At 40.5% G+C, this 22,740-nt stretch overlaps 1 protein-coding gene across 3 annotated transcripts in view; it reads right to left on the bottom strand.

The window, feature by feature from the left end:
• The window catches only part of ESYT2 (extended synaptotagmin 2), a 769,824-nt gene that overhangs the window by 619,336 nt on the left and 127,748 nt on the right, over positions 1 to 22,740 (bottom strand). For all 3 annotated transcript variants that reach the window (XM_085631951.1, XM_085631950.1, XM_085631949.1), the window contains exon 2: positions 1,813 to 1,854. In XM_085631951.1, the coding sequence (XP_085488077.1) occupies positions 1,813 to 1,854 (42 nt within the window). The remainder of the gene's footprint in view (positions 1 to 1,812; positions 1,855 to 22,740) is intronic.

Below are 22,740 nucleotides of genomic sequence, written 5' to 3'. Positions count from 1 at the left end.
GAACATTGTTTCCCCTTGATTTTGGAATGTCCGGTTGTTCTTTCTTCTCTGGTTTGGGGTGTCCCAACTACCAGAGCTCGAGTTACTGTTATTGGAACCCCTCCTGCTGTTGTTACTTGACTCCTCATCACTTGAATAGCTATTCCTAATAGGTGCGAAATCAGGTTTCAGGTAGGGGAAGATCTTTTCTTTATCGAACCTCGAGATATCTTTCTGCAGTTTGGCAATCTTTTGTTTTAGAAGGTACTCTCTATTCTCTGCTATTTCTGAATTGAGCTCTGCCATCTTGGTTTTGAAGATATTGTTATGTACGGTAGATTTCATGGTTGCCTCAGCAGCCTGTATACGTGTTAACAGGGCATCAGCAAGTCTCTTGGCAGTATTGATTATCAAAACTAGGAGATCTCGGGTACACTTCCATGATACTGAGGACCAATCCTTCTTAAATGGGGGATCCTCCAGGAATAATCTGGGGAAAATATTGACAATCAGACCATTAGGGGCGATGTTAGCCCTGAGGTACTCAGTCATTAATGCTCCATGCATCGTTATTCTGAGCCATTCTTTCTTTAAGGAGACCAAGTTGGACCAGTCTTCCGAATAGGACACGGTTGCTGTATTCCCGTCTGCTCCTAGGAGTGACGGTGTTCTTAAAATGTCAGTGACTGCATCTTCGCCATAGCTAATTCCTAGTTCTCCATCCATCTTATGGAGTATAGGGATAGTGGCCACTAACCCAGGATTTCTGGTTAGTGTGTAGTAAGTGTGGGCCTACCAGTATCTATTAATACTGTAGGTAACCTCAATACGTTCCTGCGGTTGTCAGCCGCGCTATATATCTCAACCAGGGAAAGGAAGTAAAAACGGGTGGGCTATATTTAATGAGGTCCAGCATACATGCCCTGGAATAATTAAGAAAGAAAGAGTATGCTGTTCCTCCTGGTCAGGGGAGGTTGTGTGAAGTGTACACTCTACCCCAAGATGAAGACAAAGTGAAAGATGATGTCTAGACAGCCTGAGGACTTAAAGCACGTGGTGGGTGGGGGAACCCACAAGGGTGGAACTAAAACCCTCACACACCCAGCAAGCTAGGTGTCATGCTTCATCATCTGGGTTTTGCTCCTCGTCGGGTCGGCGCTGCATTTCCCAACGGGCACCCAAAGATGGGGCTCACCAACGTCTACACTTACCTGGCCCTCACTTGCACTCAACTTTCTGCGAGGAACAAAAGATCTCCGATAAAGAGCCCCATCTTTGGGTGCCCGTTGGGAATTGCAGCGCCGACCCGACGAGGAGCAAAACCCAGATGATGAAGCATGACACCTAGCTTGCTGGGTGTGTGAGGGTTTTAGTTCCACCCTTGTGGGTTCCCCCACCCACCACGTGCTTTAAGTCCTCAGGCTGTCTAGACATCATCTTTCACTTTGTCTTCATCTTGGGGTAGAGTGTACACTTCACACAACCTCCCCTGACCAGGAGGAACAGCATACTCTTTCTTTCTTAATTGTGGCCTATAGAAAATCAGCATTTTCCGGTTTGAGAAACCTCCACGTAATATTTACCTTTGGATCACACTATACCCTTTCGGCACCCACACAAGACTGGACAAAAGTAAAAAACGAATTTGACATTTTTAGCTTCAATAAACAGGATTAGCCCCATATCCTGGAGCGTCTTTCTCTTGGCACTGTGTTCTTGCACATCTGTATACAATTACTCACAGCCCGCACGTTGTACAAAGCAAACTTAAAATAATATTTACACTGCAAAAGACTCAAATATTCTACAGTAATATTTGGAGGAAGGTCTTACCTTGTTCAGCCATTCTGCCCTTTCTACGTCTGGAAAGTGAACCTGAAAAAAAAAGGCAGATCATCAATGAGATGTAGAACTATAGAGAAAACAGTTAAGCTCTATTTATTTCATTATATCTCACTTTATTTTCAATCACTAAAAACCCAAAATATACCTTCAGAAAATTGCAATAATGATGATGATTAGAATATTGTATGCTCACAAAATGCAGACAGCTTTAAACATAAAATATTTCTAAATTACAACAAAAAATAATGGTTTAATAAAATGTTAGCCTTCATATGTTTACAGACCAAATTATCTGTGCGGTGGAACGGAATGGGTTGTTTACTACACCCGGTAAATATCAATTCCCTATTGTGAGGTATTTTCATGGAGCAATAAAAATGCAGGTCAGAGCCGTACGGAAATCCAGACATGAGTTAGCCCTGAATGGCTAATTTAACTCATTGAGCTATTTTGGGGGAAAGGATTAGGTCAACAAAGCAGAGATTTGACCAGTACAGAGCATAGGGACTTGTCACTTTTCACATGGTGGCAAATCATACAACTTATTCCTACTGAGCAAATCATATTAGTCTATTTTTCCTTGAAATATTTTCTGATGTGAAAACGTCATAGATGGCCTGATTCCATATATGCCCTCAAGAAATTTTGGGTTACTCCCACTCTAAAAAATCGTAATCTGGAATCAATCATTCATCCTTTCAGGTTTGTCCGTCCCACCACTAACATTGCATGCCTGAAGAAAATTTTACATTTCTCAACTGCAATAATTTGTTTACAGTTAAAAGGGCCTCTTTCGTGATTTCTTTGTAATAAATACCCCATTATAATGGTACCTTTTATCAGAAACCAGGGACGTTAGACTGAAAAGTGGGTCCACTCATTCTTCAATAACCAAATTGCTAGAATCCAAAATAAAACCATCGCAGCTTTCTCACTGGTTCAAAAGGGATAACCTTTCTACTCTTGCTTTTAACACATATAACATCCTGTTGGCATTCCGGGTTTATTTTCACTTCTATGCCAACAAGACAACATTCCCTTGATTTTAGCAACAGACCTTTATTCCGCCTAGATAAATATTATCTCATGCACAGCAGAAAAGAAGGGCAAAGGCAGGCTGGCCGAGCCTAAATAACACAAAAATAGGGCTTCTCCTTCCAAGCTCAAAATAAATTTTTTTTAAAAAATACCTTTCTCCATAAGACTATTTTTTAAAAATATGTAGACTATTTATCAAACCATATATCACTTTAATTTTTGCCAGCTGTTTTTTCACTTGTTCACCAACATTACATTTACCGCAAATATTTGACACAGTGTATCACTTTGAAATTCAAACCTTGACTTTTCCTCCAGACAAAATGGGACAGGGAGAAATGTTAGGCTGACTTCGAGAATGAAGTTGAAGGCCACAGCAAAAGCCACTGGGTAAAAAACTATACTTTTTCATCGCGCAATTGTGGTGCGAGATTAGTGCTTTCTTAAAATAGTTTTTCTATTCTCATCCAAAGCCAGCTTTGCTTGTTTTTGCGTTGGTGGGAAGGAAGCCCTTTATTTTTGGGCGAAACACTAATGTCAAGTTCTGAGGTTGAAGGCATTTATTTGCCCGCAGGGCACTGTCACCTTAACTGGTAATGAGTGGCACACTGGCCGCCAGTCATTAAAGTAAACATTTTTAAAGATAAATCAATGGCACAGTCAATAGCTCTGACTTGTTGTAAGATGAAGAATTTAGGAACAACTGGAACATTTTGTGTGCATTCTACCCAAGCTATCCCAGCAAGAAAATACCTGGATGAAGCAACATTTTGGGCCAGAACAATATGGAATCTGGTAGTAGGGTCCATTTCCTTAACCGAGTGCATCAGCATACTCAAGTTGAAGAGTCATAAAAACATATTATCAAGTCAAATATGCATGTATAGAGCGCAAAAGACCCACTGATAACTATGCGATAAGAACCTTAAAAGAAACATCAAGTTCTACAAATAATAAAGACGTCAGCATCTTCCTAAAAGGTTGCGGCTGTTTTCTCAGGTTTACAGGTGAGTCGTTGCACAACAAGGAGTCAGAAGATTAACTTTGCACTGCAAGTGATGAAATTAAAAGGCATGGCTCTACACAGGCCTCAGCACACATACAAGCGTCGCTTTGGACACACGGAGGACTGCATGGACCGAGGACATAGGTAGGGACTTGACAGATAAAGAGTGTGCAAATGTGCTTGAACATCCAAGAAAAACATAGAGGAATGCGAAGTTTAAATTTATTCAGGCTATGGTGTTACATCGAGCTTACCTCACTCCGCATAAATTGGCACGCCTACTTCATATGCTATGGACTTGCCCGAAAGTGCGGGGGTACTGGGACACCGTTAGGCAAATAACAGGAGCAGCTGTACACCATGTAATATTGGACACAGTAGAGGTATGCATTTTAGGTCTGCATAAACAAGTGTCTAAATATAAAGTACAATTTCGCTTTATAGACCTGGCGCTTATTTCAGCTGTTCGGGCCATCACTATGCGATGGAAATTGCGAAAACCCCCAGCTATATTAACCTGGCACACAGAGATGCTGCGTTGGGGCAGTGCTGAAAGCTCCGCACTACGCAGGGAGGAACTTGGAGGCTTATGCAAGACCCCAATACCGTTGGAATGGGACATAATGCTTGAGGCCATGAAATCCACTGATATCGCTCAGGAACGTCCATGAGTCATGCAGCTGAATGCACATAAGAGACACCCATACCCTGAACGCAGAGCATAGACAGTGATTTTATCTATACATGTATAGACTCCTTATGAGTCCGCAACACCTAGTATGAACTACCTAAGATTTTTGTGTGTACACTTGAGACCAGGGAATAAGGGAGGGGGGCGTTGGGGATATGTTTATTGGAATGTTGTTATTAAGCATAGCCAAGAACTGAGATTGGTATCATAACACAAGGACTATGGACAGTTGTCACGCTACAAGAAGTATTGTGTATACCGCCATATTGGATGTAATGAGGTGATATCATGCTCATATTTAGCGTATCAAGTACTGGTTTTTCTCAGATGTGTCATTGGACGATGTGATATATAAACTGTGTAAAATCAATAAAAGTATGTTTAAAAAAATGAAATTAAAAGGCATACAAAACAAAATATTGCATACTAGACACTTTTGACAAACAGCAAATATTTTTGTTTGATCTTTAAAAAGTCAAAGTGTGCATCTGCCTTAGTTTTGTGATATACAAAACTATTAATTCAACAACAAGTAATCATGACAACAGAGTAGAACAAATGAAAGCACAAGGGTGATTACTGAATAGCACTGTGTATTTTGACATGAGGCCTCCAAACAGCAAACGTTTCCTAAACAAACAGAAGTCATAAACCAGCAATTAGTATGTTGATGTGTCAGCAAAGTAAATATATCAAAGCAGGAACACTGGCTTAACATAAGAACCACTTAAGACACATCACCAAAACCTACGAGGAACACAAATCGGATATGGTACCCAACCACAAAATGCCATCGCTGTGATGGATGGCCCTGCCAAATAAGTGCGAACCATGAAAAACATATAATAACCAATGACTGAAGGATGCTGGTACAAAGCACACTCTCCTCTGTAACTCTTGTATTTTTTTAAGAACTGATGATGGGAGTTCTTCTACATTTTCAAAGCTATTCTGCAGCCAGGCCTAAAAAGGCAGTCAGAACTAAACAACACTTTTAAAGAAAGATAAAACAATCACTTGGAAAGACACTATTTATATTTTGAAAATACATTCCGCAGAAAAGTAGTATTTCAATACAGATTATTTATCTAGTCACAGAAAAAATAATCCTAAAATAGTACTGCCTATTTCTTATAAAGATCTTTACCTTTTTATGTATTTTTTTTTTACAGATCAAAAGTAGTGTGAGAAGGTTTGCTGTTTGCCACTTATAAAAGTTCCCACTCTCAATGATTCAACGAAAAAAGAAGCCTACTGGCATCAAAGGGCACCTAAAATTAAATAAGTATTATTTTGGCACCTGCCTTCTTACAGAAACTGCCTTTTTATGTCTTGCTGGTGAAATTCATAGTGGTAGCAAAGCTATGTGCCATTTTGAGAAACTGCTGTGCCCGCATCATCACAACTGATCTTAACAATACAACATATAGTAGATGAATTTGTAGTCAACAGAAATTCTAGAAATGGATTTTTCTCAACATACCTGGCTTCACAGATGTGTAAGATTCGAGAAGGATTAGGTCCATCCAACTCAACATAATAAGATTGTGCATATGTGCTACATGAATATATTACAGGTCATAAGAGTGAGTAGTCTCTTGAACTTGAAAAAAACTCAAACTACAAAGAAATTAATACAAATATTATCATTGTTAATGATTTTAAATCACTGTCCTCTGCTTTGGAGAATTTTTACAAGATACTGAACTGCTGACTGGATGACTGAGTTCAACACTTGGGGTTGCAACAAACAGGGATCTGACAGTTAGGGGTTCCTAATCCAGGAGTCCAACTCAGCCTTCAATCCTTCCTAGGTTAGTAAATTATGTACCATTAAATAAGATCATCAGAACACCTGTTATTGAAAGTGCATAAAATTGCAGTACTAAGTTATTATTGTAATCCACAAGTCTTAAATGGGGTAGGGGCAAGTGGGGAGTCCAAAAAATTACACAACATTGATTCAAGAATTATTTTTCAGCATTAGCTCTATAAGTGATCCTCTTGTAAGAAGAATGTTGTGCTATCTGGAACAGTCAGAGCTAAAATCTGGGCTCCTCAAAGTTTCCACGGGTGAAAGAATACCATAAATTCAGAAGTCAGCCATTTATGGATGTGTTTGGAGAGCATTTGGAAATTGTGAAGTAGAGTCACATTGTGCTTCTCTGCTGAATACCTTCCCAACACTGAATTCTACGCAAACCTGCCTAAAAAAGCACGTTAAAAAAGTCGTGAACCGAAGCATATGACTTACATGGTCAGTAAAAGCCCAATACGTGGCCATATTAAGAATATTTGCAGATGACCAATGACAACAGCAAAAAAAAATAAAAAATCTCACATAGCAGTCATTTTAGTCTCACCTCTCAAATTACTTCTCTGCTTCTCTCCAGTACCTGCCAATTTATTTTACAACAGGGTGCACACCACAGCTTTTCCCATCCCTGTTTTAATTCATTGGGCCAGACATGGAGTATGCCGATTGCCTAACTGCTCAGCAAAGCAGCAAAACAGTTGCTCCAGATTCACCACAAGTGTATAAAAAGGCCACTTTATATTTCATTTTCAATGTCTTTTAAAGACACTCATGTAGATAAATGTATTTCCATCACTCAAAAAATAAAAACGAATTTTCTTGTGAAGCGATGGGATACAGGTAATTTTTTTCTCTGAAATGAAAAATGATACAGTATGCGTTACTTCACTTTTCTTATCCAGCCATTTTAATGGGAATACCACCAACCTGGAGTCAGAATGTTGACACAAATCATAAAACAAATAAAAATGTAAAACGTTTAAAATTATGATAGAATCAGCAACTAAAAAGATCATAACCACACTTAAAAATGATTCTACCAGATTTTAATTTTAAGAGATTAAACAATTGTAAAATACCTCAGACACATAGGGAACAGAAGAAAAAAAAGGAGCCTAGTTGGAGATAAGGTTATATTGTTCTTAGGATATTAAGTAGTCACCAAACGAAGAGGATCATTTTGAGAGGATATGGCCATTTCTTCAGTGTGGTGTTTCACAATACAACGCCAGAGTTATTCCTTTTCAAGGGGTAGCCAATTTTCTGTGTGACAAAGAAGCAGGCAGGAGTGCGGAGAGATAATCAGATTGAAATGCTAACTAGCAGATTTCTACAGTCAGTAGACATCAGAATCTTCATGCACAATTGTACTAGTAGCGGTTCCGAAGGTTTGCTCTTGGTCTAGCATGCTGCAATAAAAAGTTTTGGATATTTTCCAAAATTTGTATTATGTATAGTGACTCTGTTGCTTATGGCAGCATGGAAAAGTGCAGCTTGGCGAAGTATACATTTTAGGATTGGCAACTTGTTCTCTCCAAACGATAATGCATGCAAGCTTTCATATTGTCTCTTGCATTTCACCCAGATCAAAGCTGATGTGAAGTAGAGTTATCAATAATCTTAATGTACATAGTGATCAACAAAATGGGTCTGAAATTTTGACATCGCATTGATGTTGGCCGTTATCCGGTATTACTCTGGCTCTGTAAAATTCTGCTAATAAGGCAATCCTCTCTTCATCCTCTTGAAACACTATGGCGAGTCGAATAATTGAATGTATCGCAAAATTATAAATGCCTCTCTGTCCTATCTGCTAAATGTGACAGATATAAAAAAGAGATATTTGACTATTGTACCATATATTTTGTAGTGGTAAGTTTTAAATTAAGTAATTTTAGTGGTGAAACCACTCCTAAGTAGCAATATTCTTTCCTGTGCTATCTGCTGCTCCATTTGTGATGATAGCTGTGGTCCTGCTTTTTTTCCACTGAGCTTTAGCTAGTATGACACAGGAAAAATCTAAAAATATTAAAGCCATATTCAGCATTGCAGTGACTGATGCAGTATTTGGTGTCAGAGACCTTAAGAGGACATCGAACAGGCTTTCTCATCACATGTGCACAAATCTGTGTAAATTATTTTAACTAGAGGCTGCTTGTAAAAATATACTTCTGATGTAAGTGTTGGCTGCTGTCCATATCATCTGTGGTGAGAACAAATTCTTGTTCAGGTCTTGTGATTCTGATATGTGATTTCAGTTTATCCTTTTCTGATAATTTTACAAAGTTGCCAGCTTTTAAGAGCATTCCAGTCAACGCAGTTCCTAAAGATATAGTAGAGTTATCCATGATTCCTGCTTGCATAATGTCACGTCGCAATGACTGTAGACTTAGTGAATGTTAGTCTAGTCCAACAAAGATGTTTGTACACACCACCTGCAAGCATGTTCCCTTGCTACTGGGTACAAAATGTGCCTTTGTCCAGTTAAACCATGATGCAACATGATTTTGCATGATATCTCTGTGCTTACCTGGTCCTTAATCCCTGAAGGAGAAGGTGAAATGCTTTGCTCCAGTCTTCTGCCAGTATAGTCTGTGTTGAGAAGAGTAAATAATCCAGGCATTGAGCCATTTGCCAAAAAGACATACCCCAGTAATTTGCTTGCTTTCTGTAATCCCAGTTTTGAGAGACCTAATCAATCCTTCACCATCTATTGTGTCCAACTTTGGCAGTTCAGGATTTCATTAGTAGGGCAACAACACTGCAGTTGTTATTATTCTCACAACTGCTTTTCCCACCAAGTCTTTTTTCATTTTTCTGCATTTTGACCATTAGGTATTTTTCCTGAATTAACTTACAATTAGATTTGACATCAACATTTTTTTGTAAAATGTATCATTAAAAATAATGAATCTTTTACGGGAAGCAATACAAATTGTACATTATCCATACATCACAACTGGCAGAGCATATCTAAGATATCTCATACAATGCAAATAATCTTATCAGACGAGTACATTTTACCATTAAAAAGTATGTTTTATCACCTGAGTGGATAGGTATTGACATCAATAAGATTTACTCAATAAACCTTTCCAACGCTATAGAAAATACAATAGCAAGAAACTATTTCATCTAAATACAATCATGGATCTCATAAATCAGCTGAATTGTAAAACGTAAGGAAGCTTGCGCTTCGCATAAAAGCTTGTCCCTTAAACAAGGTACCCTGTATTATTCCTACATGCCCCATATTCCTGGTCTTCTTAGAGACAAAATTAAAGTGTTCCTTTTAATATGACAATAGGTGTCTGCTTAGGCAGTCATCTGTGACATTTTAACATAGGCTGTCTAGTGTAGAGGCAAAATTTGGTAGTAGGTTGATGCAAACGACTAGCTGTCTGGTAACCACCCCAAGGACGTAATGTTGAGTTGTCAAAGTACATACATCTATTGGACCTCTTATGGGGTTTCAATTGACTATTTATTAACTAACTAACTTAACTGACAAGAACAAGGAATGAGAGGAAGCTCATGGAATACTAGCAAACACCCACACATTTCTGAAAGCACTAGAGAAAAATGATGTTACTGAAAACACCTCTACTCAGCAACTAAACACTACGCGTATCACTTTATAATGTAATTATCTCTACAGGGCTGCCATATTTCTGAGTCCTGAGCTCCACAAGCGCAAAGGAATGAACAACTCTTCAGCAAAATATTGCAGATATGCAAGAGATAAGAGTGATAACTCAGGAAATTATAGAGAGTGCATATGGAAGATGGGCAAGAGCACAATGACCAAGACTGACAGTAGAGAGAATGAGGGACCACCAAGGTAATAGCGTTCAGGGAACAAGAGCGAGCACACATTAAAAGGAAATCAGCTTGCACATGTGGAATGGGAGAGAGACACCACCTACAGTGGGATTGAGACCACACAGGAAAATGCATAATTGAACAGAAAGCGTAACAGAATAGAAGAAAAGATACAAAAGTGTGTGTCCGAAATGAGGGCCATCACGGAGCTAATATCTTTGGCAAACAAAAGCGTCAAGTGGTTTACAATCAGCACAACTGTTATGTGCATGTTTCCTCAATTAGACGATGAACATAACAATTCCCGGCTCAATTAAAGTGAGGACACTTAATGAAGGAAAAAGCAATTTTCAGCTATTACCAGCTGGCGATAAGGTTATTTGAACCCATCACCCATATCACCCAACACATACATTGGAAGACGCCCACTGTCTTTAGCTACGCCATGTCCCTGCTTCATGCTCTCAGTGGATTTTTAACACAGGCAAGAATAGTTATTGTTTCTAAGCAGTCTGACTGACAGGGCCAATCGGAGCCTTCCACACAGAATGTTGCATTTAGTCCCATCCAATGAATACTTTTGTGAGTGAAATAGTGGATAGTTTCCATCAATATGATGAAGGATACATATAGTTTGTGGACCATTCCATGAGATGTTTTATGCTGTGTATGCTGCATACTTGTTCATAGCACTTTACTAAAACAAAGAAAGATATTTCTGTGGGACACACACTGTGCTTAATGTGTGCTGGTGGTTCCAGGCCGTGGAAACCTACAATGACTTTTGGTGACCGGGACAAATGTTACAGCATGTCTCTCTTGCCCTGGGTCAAAGAATAAAAGAGGGAGGAAGTGAAAGATAAGAAAAGAGTGAAAGAAGAAGAAAAGGGCAATGAAAAAGAACATGTGAGGGTGAGATAAAGAGACAGGAAGGGGAGGGTGTTTGAAGAACAGAATGAGGGGAAATGAAGACCAGCCAGCCTTGGTATTCGACAACCATGGAATTCATCAGCACTGACAGCGACTTTCTAAGAAAAGCATTGACCCCTGCACCCCCTCCTCTATATATGTCTTGATACATATAAATAAATGCTTATAGATTTTTTAACATACTAAGCACTGCTCACTACTGGAGCACTGTGCTTGTCAAAGATCTAGCCTCTCTTTGAAGCAGACTGTTATAGCAGAATTGCTTTTGACATATTAACTATTTATTTGAGAAAAACAGGAACCCTACAAAAAAATCTTTCGGGCAACAGTTACACGTCAGCCCATGCCTGTGTGATCCCAACGAATTGCTGTGAATATAACCCATCAAAGAATGTATGGGGAATATTTTACTGCACAAAAGTGACCTCACAGCGACGCAGAAGGTACTCCCGGTAATATACTATAAGCTCACAGAAACACACTGTAATGTATTTCTATAACAGTAACTCTTTTACCTAAGTGGCTCTAGCATTAATATCATATAGATCAGCTTATCGAATAAAGGTCCACAAGGGAAAGAGCCATGCCAGATTTCCAGGATAATCACTCACTATGTAAATGATTTCCATTTTTTAGCATATTTGTCTCATCAGGATACAGTAAAACTGAGACAGGGCCTTCAGACTTCCTGAACCAGATTTGGACCAATCACATGAAGTCTGGAGAAGTGAAGTGAAAGTCTGTTGTAAGAAAGTAATGTCAGCACTGACCGCATTAAAGCTAAGCAACTGCAGTTGTACCCTACCGCGGGGCTGATCCAGCCGCCACAGTTTTTACAGGTTGCCTTGCGTGGGAAGGCATCCTTTGAGGCAAAAAGAAGGATGACAAATACCTTCCATGCAGTTGTGAAAACAAAGAGACAGAAGGAGATGACAAATAGATAAAACCACCAGGGGGCTGAGCAACTGTTTTGAGAGTAGAGCTTAGACAACAAGGGCAGAAGGAGAAAGCCACCAGCAGGAGAGAGGCAAACACGAGACAAGTGGGCTAGAAAGCGTTGATGAATGGCAAGACGGAGGGAGCGGCAGGAGTGAAGACTAGGATGCTAACAAAGTCGAAGGGGATGTTTCCTTAAGATCTGGTTAAGAGAAGTACACATTACCTGATCTACTATCTGCAGCAACGAGGTGTAAACCCACGTTACTGGAGTTAAATTTCATTTTTCAGTGCAGCGCTCTGTGTGATCCAAACAAGTCTACAGGCTCCTCGAAAATAAAAGGATACATTAAAAAAAATTGTAAAAGTACTTTGTTAGGGATTCTTTCATTCAGGAAAAAAATGTGGGATCGAGTTCATTAAGGCCGTCATCTCCACGTACCGAAGTATCCTTTAGGAACAATATTTACTTATTTTGACCCCTCAAATAAACTATGTAAACTGCACTCCATATTAGAGGCCTTGTCTTGGAGTGCATGTGCATGTAGCTCTAAAGCGACCCTCTTTTAGAGGGTCAGAATCTCATTTCCCTAATTTGTCATAAAAAAGATCAGTTTCTGAAGAAAGACACAGTACTGCTACTCGGGGAGGGTCGCCCATTCCGCCAGAGGCTGTCATATAGCGATAGAAGTTTGTTGTTTTTTGTTTGTTTCTGTTTAAAAAAATGTAAGTTAAAAAAGTAGTAATGAGATCACAGAGCACAACTGAAAATAGACTATTGTGATGGTGAGATATTAAAGGTCCCCAGAAAATTGTACCAGAAGTATGGCCTCGGTTACATTGTAACTTCAATTCCTTTGCGGCACCTCCTAAGGCGAGCTGGGAACGGCGCCAAGCTACTGTTTACAGATGGGTAACGATATACTGATTGATATATTGATGCTTGTAATATGATGTTTGTACACTGATCCTCACATACATACTACCAATAAAAAAAAGTTTTAAAAAAAAATCAGTTTCCAGCTATTACTCCCCAAAATATTCATCCTGTCCAACACAGTCCCAAAAAAAGGTGCAGGTTGGTCCAACCTCCTCTCCGAGGACTGTTATTAATTACAATATGGACCAGTCGTGAGCAGTGTATGCCTATGTGCCATTCCCTTTGCATTTCTGGATCACTTGAATGCACCTTGGTTGGGGCCGTGACTTAATTCAGCCGCATTTTGAAGTAAAGCATGGAACTGAAGTCAAAGTTAACAAATGCAGAGATGAGAATTAGGGTCTTGTTTAGAGCTGGGAGGAAATGGAAGATCCTCAGATGAAAGGCAAAACTGCAAAATAAAAAGGAAACATGAGGTTCATTTGATTAAGAAAGTACCACAAGCCTTTTATAGTTCAGCATTTCCTCCGTATCACCACCGCACTGCATTTGATGACGTAGGAAAACAGAATAACCTAATGAGAAATATGTAACTGTCCCTTTTCTTTTACTCAGAAATGATGACTCTCAAAACCATAAAATAAACTGAGAAAGAAGACAGCTAGCATAAACATTCTAGGCACATCACCCTACTGCCCACTGCACAGCTGGAAAGCAGTGAATATGGAGTAATGGAACATTACAATATTTCGCCTCCAGATTGTGTACCGCAGTGACAGCATCTCCTGCCAGCCCAATCCATTAGAATGGGAGCGTGCTCAACACAAATGAGATCCACCTCCGGTGTCCAGTAGCACCGCAATGCTCTGCCGGATAGCAGATCCAAAAAAGACAGGGGCCAATCCAACTCAAACAGTGTCATCCTTTGGTTACTGTTATTCCCGGCAACAGAGGGTGTGGTGGGTGCGTGGAGCAGAAGGTCCCACTGAGATCCTCCTTGGGATGGAGGACATTTCATCTTTACCGTATGCAATAGGTCAGCCAATATTTACAGTTCAACGCTGAGCTAGGTGCACTGTAGCAAAACCCCACTACCATTTTGTGAGATAAACATGGTTCATTCCAATAAAAATATAAAATGATCATACAAAAGACACTCCATTGACTTATGGAGTTCAACAAGCCACTTCTACTTCTATTGTGATTTAGTGCACATAATACATTTATTTTTGATTTTCTATACCAGGATTGGGAGTTTACTACAGATATATTTACTCCAGAATGGTAATGTATGGGTTGAGTGTAAAGACCCACTATTCAAGTATGCTTCTCCACTTTTATTCCACAAATTATTTGGTTTTTCATTTGAATAATTTATAGTTGCCATTCTAGGGGTGACAAACTTTCTGGCGGCACAGACATTTTTCGCCAAATTCTTAAACGTATTCTTGGTCTCTGCAATATGACAATCCCATACATTTCTTGTTTTCCAATGTTGCTTACTTTACACATCAAAATATTCACAGTGAGGCTTTGTAAGTTTCAGTAAGGAGCATTTGATACTTGAATGCTTAATGTAGATCTACAACTTAACAGGGATTTAATTAGAGGGTACATTTTGTACTTTGGCAAGTAGTTTTACATTTTTAGAGGGCCTTGAGAATGAAGTCTGTGCACTTTCTTCAGCCTCTCTTAAGCTGAAGTAGAGGTCTACACCAACAGCTTTTCTCTTGTGTGTAGTCCAAACATACTGTATTAATCTTATCACGCCAGAATATAATTTTGGTTTCAGCAACAGCAAGTGGTACACAGCAAGCAGCTACATGTAACCAATTTTTAAATGTGGCCATCGGTTCTGCCATTTTATTTTCAGTTGGTATGGCTTTTCATTGAGGAGTAGGAGTTCTATAACATACCATAGAGTGCTGTGTGTCTGGTTTTCAGGTCTTAAACTGATGTCGTTTGTCCACGACTCAGCTGCAACCTGGTCAAACTTTAAGATTTATTTCCTCTTTCTTTCATGGCAAAAGACTACAGTTATGTTCAAACTAGGAAGAAATGTAGGATGGGTATTAAAAAAAGATGGAAAAATAATTTGAACTTCCATAACAACGGGCACATAACAGAAGTGAAACAAAGCACTAGCAAGAGGAAACAAAAATAGTTGAAGTGCCTGTTAGTGTGACAGTGGGTGTAACAGATCAAGCTTCACCTGATTTTAAGTTACTTTCCTTTAACAAAAAATTAAAGAGCCAATATCACAAATAATGGATTAGACCAGGGGTCTCCAACCTTTTCTGTGTTGAGAGCTACTTCTGCTCAAGGAAAGTCCTGTTGAGCTACTAGCATATGTATCACTGTAAAGTAGTGGCAACATGTGTTAACATTACACTATGACCACTCTAAGCAGGATTGTCAGTAGTAATCACCCAAGCATTCAAGACAAGGTTACCAGCAGAAATAGCAGGAAAGCATTTCTCACTATTAAATGCCACCCCCTCACTAATGAAGTTACATTAAAATTATCACATGCTCTGTGGCACAGAGGACAGAACTAGAGCAGCAAGTCTCCCCCAACTCTGCTTGAATTAGCATTCGGCTATCAACTTTAAATGTGTTTTAGAAATAAAATATTTTGTCTTCGTCAGCATATTAGTTATTGTAAATACGCATCTTTTTTTCTATCAAATACCACTTTACATTTTGGGCAAACAAACGCAGTTTCCAGTATAAAAATCTTTTCTAAAAAACATATTTGCCATTATAATATCAGTTTTCAATTTTAGAAAACACACAATCCACAAATATCAGTACTATCATGTAAACATGCCTCACATCCACAGATTCTGCTTCAAGTGCCCAGGTATTACAATCATAGGTAATGGATTTTCACCATAGCACCAAGTATGCTTTTGTTATGCGAATATGCCCACCGTTATACCAGGGCCAACGTACAAGGCTGGGCGCCATAACATCCAGGATGCCCAACGTATATCAGTTGTGGACATTTGTATACTAGAAACAGTCACCATTTTGTCAGAGGTGGCTAAACGTAGGCCAGTCAATATGTCAATGATGGCAGCTGGTATGGGAAAACTACACAAAAAAATACCCGTAATAGTCAAGGATGACCATTATTACAGCCATGCCTATTAGGCCATTAACGGAAACAATTGCACTAAAGATAAAACCCTTATGATGCAGGCCAGCATACACATTTGACGGTCCTTGACTCTAGAAGTAGCTTCCAGGAAACAACACTGTTTATTAGGGAGCGACACCTTGTCAGAGAGACGACACAAAAATAGATGCAGATGAGGCTATTATTTTTTATTTGCTTTGGATCCATACACTGCTCCTCTCAGCTCTTGGGTTGATCATGCTCCTAACAAATTTTCTCTCCGGCTCCTACAGTCCCACACTTTGGTGGGTCAGCACTGGTTACTACTGTCATTCTTTGATAGTGCATTGTTCACATATGTGCTGGGACTGAAAGAGCAGGGCGTATAACATGGCCAATCTCCTTGTGATTTAGAGTTAGAGTGGATACAGATGGTCATGTGGCAGACCCGTAATCCAACTCAGTTTGTGTTTGAGTGTTATTAAAAGGGTCTGCTATTGGTTTTGTTGGCTTTCAAGTGTTTTGAGATGAGCGGTGCTGCCTTCTTTAATATGCATAGACTCTCTGAGATTGTCTTGGCTGGTCTTCAACTCTGAGAGCTACTTTCAGGGTACTGGCGAGCTACCAGTAGCTCCTGAACTACTCGCTGGGAGACCCTGGATTAGACCAACATTCGAACTATTTATGTGCATACCTCAGGAATTAATATGCACATTTAAAAAATCCTGCACAACAACTGTCACCTGCTTAACACATATTGCTACTGTATTTGAGAGGCATGGGACACACTGATGGTTGCGTAAATGAAAATGGTTGCAAAAAAAGATGATACACTTTCTCAAGTTTGTACCCAAGAGAAATCATAAGGGCCACTACTGAGCTATAACAATTAAATCTGACAGTAAACACAAACAACACTGAGATACCTTTTTTTTTAAAATAAAAAAGACCTCTAGAATGGATAGTATTTAGATATTCCTCATTGAAATTACAGTGCAGGGTGGTTCCTATGTTATAGTTATCTAAATTTGGAGCACTAAAAAAGAAATAAAAGCTTACAAAGGATCAATTTGGTTATGTATATATATATTAATATAGGCAACTGTTCGTGAGCAACATCACATGGGATATACTGATATAAAATTGGTAAAAAAATATTGCAAAGAGTGAAGAAAACTAAGTATAAAAGTATTTAAATTGTTTTATACTTTACAGAATGATGTAACATAAAATCTTTGAAAGTTCGATATTAAGGCTGACTTTGTTTTGTCTTAAGTCAAAAATGTTTTGCTTTGAGAAGGCACATGGGCAGCCTCCCCGAGGCTTAATTTGTATTGGCATCAATTGTTTTTACTTTTATGCTTAGAGATGATTAATCTTTTCATGAGAAACATCCAGCAAAGTTTATTTTTAATTTACCCCAGGTCATCCATTATGCTAGTTGCGCTCGAAACTACAGACCAACTTTGGCCAGTAAAAGAATAACAGATGTCGGTCATTAGCTTGAAAGCAGGCCAGACTCAGAAGTCTGTACATGAGTGCTTGAGAGATCACCAAAGAGTATTTTACAACGTTGTTTGATCAAGTTAAATGTTACTTAATTTGGTCAACTTTCAGAAACCTGACCAACCTGACCAAGAGCGCACACACAGCAGATCATGATCAACAAAAGACGATATCCGAAATACAATTTCCTGTGTGACGAAATATCCGAGGAAAACATGTACAAGATTGCTTCAAACTATGTCATAAGTTTATTATAGCCTGATAGCCTGCTGTGGGGGGGTTATACAGGTTATTAAAGGCCCTGAACCAGAGTTATAGGCCCGAGCTGCAGGTGAGGGCCTTTAGTGAGAGACAGGGTCTTTAACTATCGTATTGGTCAAGGCAGAAGGGCAATAAGGTTATTACTACATACCACACCCACTGTGGGTAGACTGTTCTAAATTAAAAAGGGAGAAACAGAAAGCATTGGAATGTTGGAGCAGAAAGCTTTGCCAGCCATTAAAAGCCCAGAGTGTAGAGATGCAAAGACTTGCTCCTTACTTTTGGGATCCAGAATGATGTGTAAATTGCCCTGATCCCACCAGCCCAGCACAGAAAGACCTTTTTTGCAACATATAGTTTACAGTGTGACATCCTATATTTAAATTTGAATGTTAAAAACCTGAAACCAAGGATTTCAATTTTTCTTATTTTGTTTACAGACTTCTCTTTCCAAACCTTCTAATCAACAATGGTGTAGAGTGAACCTGAATCGGCAAAAATGCTTATACCCACTCCACCAATTGTCATCCAACATGCATCAATTGTCTTGCACGACTGACCATTTATATTTAATGTCAACTTTTCTATTACATCCCAACCATATTAAGTCTGTCACTATCAGAAGCCTGATCTGATTCATTCCTTTTAGCATCCCCAGACTACTCATACATGCATATAATCACAAAAGACATGGGTATTTGCTTTAGGATCTGCACATCCACAACAATAGTTTGCTCAACGGTGTCAACAATACCCACCCATCAGGGTATCAACGCATTTAGGACAAACCCAAATGCTACATGCACTTTACACATTTCTTCCTTTTACATACTTTCGCAGAGTAACTAACCCTTGATTCCGCAATTACTACATTTCTGGTTTAGTGCATGACAACTTTTGCTGTAAGCAAAGTATTCTCTGTTATCGCATCTATAACACTTGCTCTTGTCTTTTTCTCTAGGTTTGTCCTTGCTTCGCTCAGGATAGGGCTTTGCACTACCCCTTTTGAAAATCCTGTTACTGAAATGCCACTGTCATTTCTCCGTCATTTCTGCTTTCTGTACTATTGCTAATATGGTCTCAAGTGATGAGTCTCCATGTATCGAAAATCTCTCTTGTATCACGGGATTGAAAGCATGCACTACGACCTGATCCCTAATCAAGCCTTCTTGCAGGATACCAAATTTGTAAACAGCAGCTCATTTTTGTAGTTCTGCAACATACTTGTCTATTATTTTAATTCTGGTCTGCTTGCGTTGAAAGAATTTGTATCTAGTGATGCCCACACACACCTCAGGAGCAAAATGTTTATTTAATTCGACAGCAGCTAAAAAGACATTAATATCACCCACAACAGGCATTTTTGATAATCTGGTGTACATGTTTAATCCCCTGGAACCCAAAGAATGCAGTAAAAGTCTTTTGCTCTGCTGAAATTTCCTCACATTCATCAATGGCAGAAATGTAATGTATAAAATAATCCTTCCTTTCTGCCCATCTCAAGGGTGGTTCAGAACCCGCAGCCCAGAAAGGTTGAGGCAGGCGGATGCTGAAATTCTGGGCACTCATTCTTTTTTTAATAAAATGGGCTAGTTCAGTGAGAGTTACACTGTCCATTGTTCACTATTAAATGCTGTGACCGAACTTGATATAACAACATTTACTTCTGCGCAAGTTTACTTAAATCCATGTGCTGTGGTCATAAGAATCCTCTTCTTCACCTATACAATCGACCGACATCCGTCATTCACAAGTAGTTTGTGCGGCATTGCAAAAGTGATAAAAATGCCAAAACTACATGGCGACCACGTGGAGTCACGCACCAAGACCTTGTAACAGCACGGTGACGTGGCAGCTAGTACTTGCGCGTTGTAGAAGCTTGAGGCATCAGATCGTGGCCATGAAGCATCGGAATGAGCTTGTCAGTAGGTACGCGAGGTCAGCTCGCAACTAAGCAGCTTCAGCATGGGCTTGCGCAGCTACAACGGTAACGCTACAGTCACAGTAACGGTGGGCCAAATAATTAAAGCGGCGCATGCCTTAACTTTCCTCTACCTTAAAAATTTACAGTGTAACTTATGATGTTTCTTCGAATGCCACAACAGGATCCAATTGTTTCCAATAAGATGCCGCATAGACCCTTTCTTCTGTGGCTCTAGCATTCCTGTGTTCTCATTCATCAGAAGGGCTCCTCAACACAAGCTGGTCCACCTCTGTACTTTGAATAGCTCATTGTCACAATTTGTAGAGATGCAATCCACACAGGATACTTAGGTAACACTTTATTTCCAAAGTACAGAGCCACATCAATAACCGTCCTCACAGCTCTGTAGCCTTCCAACTGTCCCCCTTAGAACTTCCCTTACATCATTAGAATTCGAACATTAAAGAACAAGATAATACATACCACGAGCATACAACACTGAGCCACTTCAGTGCTTTCAAAAGAGCTCCCAAAATGCAGTGATCTAATTATTGAAATTCCCCAATAGCCATTGTTACCCTGTGCTTGATTTAGTGTGTGTTGTAATGGTTCGAAGGAATAATTACAAAAAAACAACAAACTGTTACCATTATAAATAACTATAAGGAAAATAAAGAAAAAAAAATATTATAAGCCACAGAAAAACATACAAGGTTAAAGAAATCATGAAAAGGTACCCATAATCAACTAAACACACTTGCGATTACAAAAAACACGTTTTTTTATTAAAGACACCAAGGTAAATACCGTCATCCATGTCAGTCCATTAAAGGTAGACATGAAATAACAGCACCCAAGTTGAGCTCAAGGATTAAACCAAGACTACAAAATTCTCGCTAAAATTCTAGCCACCCGTCTTTCATTATTAGTTGATACTATATTATGCCCTTTCCAAGCAGGCTTTGTTCCTAGTAGGTCCACGACGATCAATCTGCATACAGTATTCTCGGTGATGAACCAGATAGAGCCGACACTCCCGGCAGGAGTTGTGCTCCTAGATGCCGAGAAGGCATTTGATTCATTAGAATGGTCCTTCTTATATGCAGTAATGCAAAAGCTGGGTATACCCATGTTTTTTTTTTATTTGGTTTGCCTTCTATATTTCAATCCAATTGCCCGGCTGAGGGTGAACGGGATAATTACAACACAATTCTCTTTGTAACGAGGCACTCGACAGGGGTGCCCATTGTACCACCTCTTGTTCATTGTTGCTATGTACCCCCTTGCCCGCCACATACAGGAGCGTCATCTCCACAGGGGCTTGCAACTACATACTGGCCCACTCACTGCTTCCTTTTACGCGGATGACGTGCTGCTATTCGTTCGGCACCCAGATGACAACCTTCCCCCATTGCTGAGGGAGATAGTGCACTTTGGGGTATACTCCGGTTTGGTCATAATTTGGACAAAGTCGGAGATTTTTCCGGTAACTCCTGCAACTACCCAGGTAGATATAGAAATCCCCTTGCGTTGGTGTACCGATGCCCCTAAGTATCTTGGTATCTATCTGCATTGTAACACTGCAGAGGTCATCCGCCTTAGTTACGGGCCGGAGATTGACCAGCTTACAACTCAGGTCGATAGATGGACTAAATTCCCTCTGTCTATAGCTGGACGGATTGCCATAATTAAAATGGTTGTTTTACCGCGACTGCTATATTTATTTTTAAATATTCCAATTGTGGGGGGCGGAGCTTGCCGGCGCCGAAGATGGCTGCCTAAAGGAAGGGCTCCGCACTTACCCTACATGATCCTGCAAATATCCGGCATTAGCGTGGGGCAGAGGCTTCGCTGAACACAACCCCGCATTGTAGAGCAGAGCCGCTGGCTGCAGAGCCCTCCAACTCTCGTCTTGGAAGTGTGGAAGCGCAGCATACATTGAGCAGAAGCGGCGTGCTGACCAGGTCGCACATCCCCACAAAGCCGGCCGGAAGTGAGACCCGGCTGGGTGCACGTGCCAGCACGATCCGGGAAGTTGGAGCGACGCGGCTGCACTCGGACAACAGCAGCTGGCTGCGGAGAGTGAAGAGCACATAGCGGACAATTGTGCAGGTGCATAATACGATCGGCGGCATAGGAGGCTGGAGGCAGAAACGATAACGGGCGAGACACAATACTTGCTCCGGCGACCTATTGAAGGCAGCGATTGAGGAGCGGAGTACGTGAGGAGTGGACCCTACACACTGGCCTGGGCTCTGAGAACGCAAAATCCTGCAAAGCGGCCTCTCCCTTGGTGACCTGCATCGGGAGCCTGAGGAGGAGAGGGAGTGAGTGGTGCGCTCCCCCACCCCCTCGCATGTGGTACCTGAGTGTGCCAGCACAGCGGGGTCTAACTGACTTCAGTACTACCCATGGGACTAGTATGCACCAACATCACGTGCACTCTCAGCGCCTCACAGACACCTACAGCCCTGACCGCCTAGTTTCTGCGGTGTTCTCTCCTGGGAGATCGCTTAACCACCCTGGGTGTGCGTCGCCCAATGTGGAGGACTTAGTGGAGCGGACGGGGGTGCCCCCTGACACGTTGATACCACTTCTGGTCGATCTGGATCTCTGAGGGTGACAGCCCTAGCTGTACTGCTGCATCTGAGGGAAGCGAGTCTAGCAGTGCTGAAATTCACCCCTTACAAGGCCTATACCTGCCACGCTCCACATTGCAATCGGTGGGATCCGCGTTGGTCCACAGGTCTCTGGTGAGTGCAATAGCGGGCAACCACTATGGGCAGAACGGAGAAAACACAGCAAAAATTGTCATTCGAACAGCGCAAGCCCAGGGACCGTGCACTTTCAGCGGATGACATACTCAGGCAGGGAGAGGGAGCTGGGTCGGCAAGAAGGCGACATTAAGACCATGCTAGCCTCAATGGAGAAGGGCCTTCAAAGCTTGTTAACAGTCTTGGGTGCGAAGATCGATTCCCTCTCTTA

Source organism: Triturus cristatus, chromosome 10 (genome assembly GCF_964204655.1).
Source record: "Triturus cristatus chromosome 10, aTriCri1.1, whole genome shotgun sequence".
In the NCBI taxonomy this organism is placed as follows: Eukaryota; Metazoa; Chordata; class Amphibia; order Caudata; family Salamandridae; genus Triturus; species Triturus cristatus.
The sequence above is the reverse complement of the archived record's forward strand: the minus strand, read 5'-3'. Positions and strand labels throughout refer to the sequence as shown.